This window comes from Lactuca sativa, chromosome 1, assembly GCF_002870075.4.
Source record: "Lactuca sativa cultivar Salinas chromosome 1, Lsat_Salinas_v11, whole genome shotgun sequence".
In the NCBI taxonomy this organism is placed as follows: domain Eukaryota; kingdom Viridiplantae; phylum Streptophyta; class Magnoliopsida; order Asterales; family Asteraceae; genus Lactuca; species Lactuca sativa.
The window spans coordinates 18826139-18830367 of NC_056623.2; the positions used below are offsets into that span (position 1 = coordinate 18826139).

The 4229-nt window shown below is 39.1% G+C and overlaps 1 protein-coding gene across 1 annotated transcript; it reads right to left on the reverse strand.

The window, feature by feature from the left end:
• Nucleotides 1-1706: 1706 nt before the first annotated feature.
• On the reverse strand, nucleotides 1707-2451 carry LOC122195821 (uncharacterized). The gene is made up of 2 exons (XM_042897994.1): nucleotides 2019-2451; nucleotides 1707-1829 (listed from the first exon to the last, which is right to left on the reverse strand). The coding sequence occupies exons 1-2, from the start codon at nucleotides 2269-2271 to the stop codon at nucleotides 1756-1758; spliced, it is 327 nt and encodes a 108-aa protein (XP_042753928.1). The 5' UTR covers nucleotides 2272-2451; the 3' UTR covers nucleotides 1707-1755.
• Nucleotides 2452-4229: the final 1778 nt, after the last annotated feature.

Sequence of the window (4229 nt, forward strand, 5' to 3'; positions counted from 1 at the left end):
CGTTGTCTCGAAGGCCCAACGAGCGGTCCGGATAGGCTGCAGGCCCCGAGAGGGTGGACCAGACGTGCCGAGGCTCGGAGAGTGGACCAGGACGACTGAAGGTCCGGTGCGGGCGGACCAGTCACACTGTAGACTCAGAGAGTGGACCAGGTGGATTGAAGGCCCGGTGCGGGCGGACCAATCACACTGCAGACTCGGTGTATGTGGCTAGACTCGGAGGGTGGACCAGGTGGACTGTTGGCCGATGCGGCGGACCAGTCACATAGTAGACCCGAAGTGCACGGTTGTTCTGTGATCGGATATGTTATGGTTTGTTATGCGTGTATGGTATATGTGGTTGGTATTTTGGGGATATCTCACTAAGCTTTCGGGCTTACAGTTGTGGTTTTATGTTTTTCAGGTTCTTCAGGAGACCGTGGCAAGGCAAAGACGTGATCGTACCGCTCCTCATACTTTTGGTCGTGATGTGATTCTGGGAATACTTTAAATAAATTGTATTGAAAACCTTTTTGTAATAATTTTAATGGAATCGGATTGTTTTGAAAATTTTAAATTGGTTGGAATTTTTCGGTCGTTACAACATACTTAGGCTAAACGGAGTGGCTCGCCAAATACCATCGTTAAACTCACTAAGCAGCTTGGAACACAGCCCCCTAGCTCTCGCTAGGGGCTCGCCACTGGAGGCTCGTCACTATGTTGGCGAGAAGAGAGAGAATGTGAGAAATGAATGCGATTGGTCTGTGTGTGGTTTGACAGGATTACTAATTTGCTTGACAAAATTCAATTTATGAATTCAATTTAACAAACTTTGCTCTGCAATAAAAATGAGAATTTTGTTGTTCGAAAGAGAAGAAGATAAAGTGTCTGAGCTTTTTCATAAGAAGAGAAGATAAAGTAGATGAAATATGATATATTCATTGAACGGTCCTTGCAATTTTACTTTATCTAAAAACTTAGTCCCTTGAGTTTTAAGATTCTTTCTAAAATGAAAGTTATGTTTCATAATGATATCACAATGTTCATTTATAATAATAATAATAATAATAATAATAATAAGTAATTACAAAACAAATAAATTATTAAATTTAACAATTATATTGGTACAATAAGTTAAATTAGTGATATATCAATAATTTATAGCATACTGATGATTATCAAACGTTCAAACTTATTTAATATTGGTAAAACATATACCGTTGATTATCAAATATTATATTAATTGTTTGTAGTTTAGAAAAATAAATTTTGTTTAATATTTATGTACAAAAAATGTTTCTATATTAAATAAAGTAATTTAATTAAATTAGAAAAAAAAATGAAATGCTAGGATTGTTATCACTCCCTACCAAATGTTAAGAATAAGTGCTAAATATTCAAAAATAAGTGGCACTTATGTTGCAAGATGTTAGGAATGTTATCTCCTTTTAGCCTTGTTGCCTAACAAATTGATTGCAAGTTAAAAACCAAAACACATATCTTAAATTGACAGCCAAATCTAAGATATTACGTCCAGAATACAACTTACCCAAGCTAACACACAAACAAAGGGGAAATGATTTTTTCTTCTACAATTCAATCAAAGTGCAAATTCAATCAAAATACACAAAATGTACTTATACACTCAAATTTGGCCAAATTTGCCTCACAAATGGATGCTTGCTTGAACTCTTTCTTCACCCAATTTTACACAGAAAATAAACATTTCTTATACAAAGGAATCGTGTTCTTCTCACTTGAAGCTGACAGACAGAAACATCAAACCCCATTCCCCCTTCTGTCTCGATGGCAAGCTAGCTCCAAAACCTTTGCTGTTCTTCTCCTTCGTTTACCTATCAAAGAACACCACCAGATGTGGGGAAATTTCCGATAATCAAGAGAGAAACAACCCTCTCTTGGTCACCCTTGCTCATCATCGATTTCACAAGCAAAAGCCCACTGATTTATTGCTTCCATTACTGTCGAACATAAAAGAAGAAGAAGAAGAAGAAGAAGAAGAAGAAGAAGAAGAAAAAGAAAACCTGTGATTATCGAGCAAATGGCAATAGACTCTTCTTCCTCTTCGTTTTCCCCATCAACACCACTGAACCCTTTTCTCGCAGCTTCCCTTCGCACATCGCTGGCAGAACCGAAGCAAGCTGCCGAGAAGCTGCATGAGCAGCACCTCGCTGCACCCACCGAGGCCACAGCAGCCTCGCTGCTTCGTCCTTCTTCCCCTTCGGCCTCGTCGAACCCCAGAGACGATCCCTCTTCGCGATCGGTCGACCAAGACATCAGGATTAGCCGCCTGCGAGCTTCTTCTTCCTTCGGTCCTCTTCGTGACCTCCGACGAGCAAGGGCCCGGATGCAGCGCCGCCAATTCGTGCTTTCCTTCTCACCGTCTTCGTTCACCTGCCGACGCTGCTTTCGTTCATTCCTTCTTTGCCCGATCAATCAGTCAAATGATGAACGGGGCACACAAAGCCCTAATTTCTTTAAGTTTGGACCATTAAACACAATCAGTCCCTCCATGAGATTTCTTTTTATAATGCTCTAAAAATCATTTTGTATTTATAAACTGGACAAAATTTACCCTCACTTGACAAAACTTTATGAAAATTTACCCTCACTTGACAAAACTTTATGAAATCAGTCCCAACCCACAAACATTGAACCCCTCCTATGGAGATTTCTTAATAAAATCAGTCCATTTCTCAAACTTAAATTCCAATTAAACCATTTCAGTCCCTCCTTTAATTTATTTTAACCAAATCAGTCGTACTTTGGTTAATTAAATTACCAAACAACCATATAGTGTAAATTCGTTATGAAACGGTCCCGAAAATATTTCAAAGTTTAAGAAACGTAACTTTGCGGCTTCTCATGTCAAGCTTCCCAAATATAAACGAACTCCGAACAACTTGAACACACGCTTAAATGGTGAGTGCTTACGACCCCTTTTTATGTAACATCCCGATTTTCAACCCAAAATTTTCATTTTTATTTAATTAAAACATCCAATTACATCATCGTATAATTTACATTATGCGGAACCATGATTATGAATGTGTGCGTACAGTCGTGCCTTGTCCTTCTTATGATCATTGAGATTCCTGAAAAATATTTATAAACAACTGGGTAAGCGCTAGGCTTAGTGAGTTCCCCCAATATACCATATCCACAATACATATACAATGCATACACATAATGGCTCACGGCCTTTTTTCGATCCACCAATAAACATATAATGGCCTTCAACATAAAGTTGGTCCTCCCTTGGCCTTCAGCACAAAGTTGGACCGCCCTTTTGCCTGCATCATAAAGTTGGACCGCACCTTTGGCCTTTAGCATAATGCTAGCCCGTCCGAGTCTATTGCCTTCAGCACGAAGCTAGACCGCCTCAACTCCCACATAATATATTAACACATATAGCAAGTACATTCCATAACTACAGTCAACTAACTAACCTAGTCTAATTGCCTAAGTATATACTGCAGGGTAACTATATCCTAACATACAAAGGATATATAATGGAGTATACAATATAGTGAGAAGAAATAACCTACTCAGACGATTGACAATGATCTACGAGTGATCCAAATGACGATAATGCTTCGTACCAATATTTACCTATAACACTTTAATGTATCAGATCCTAAGGGAATCCATCAATATAGGCTAGACCTATCACTAAACCCAATGAATATTGATAGCTCTATCAAGTAAGGATCAACCATGCAGGTGTAACGACGTAAATTTTCAAAATAATTTTTCGTTTTTAAAACATTCATTCATTCATAAAATAATATCAAACACATTGTATCAAATGTTATTGTCACAAAACATCTTCCCAGAATCTCTACAAAAACTCCAATGCGTGTGTGTACAAATCATACCGGCGCCTTCCCGCGCTCATCACTAGTACCTAAAATACATAACACAACAACTGTAAGCATAAATTCTTAGTGAGTACCCCAAAATACCACATACAGCACATACGCCACTCGAGGCTATAATACGACCCTCCGGTCGATGTGTTTCAGTGGGACCCTCCAGTTCCGTAGCTCGTTGGACCCTTTGGTCCAGTCATAGCTCGTTGGACCCTCCGGTCCGGTCTATATCATCATACAACATACAAATATCACATAGCACACAATCACATACATAACACATAAGACCCTCTGGTCATCACATAGTACCACTCTAGGTAACGTATAGTGAGAAGACTCGCCTCGATGTCTCGGTAAGTATCT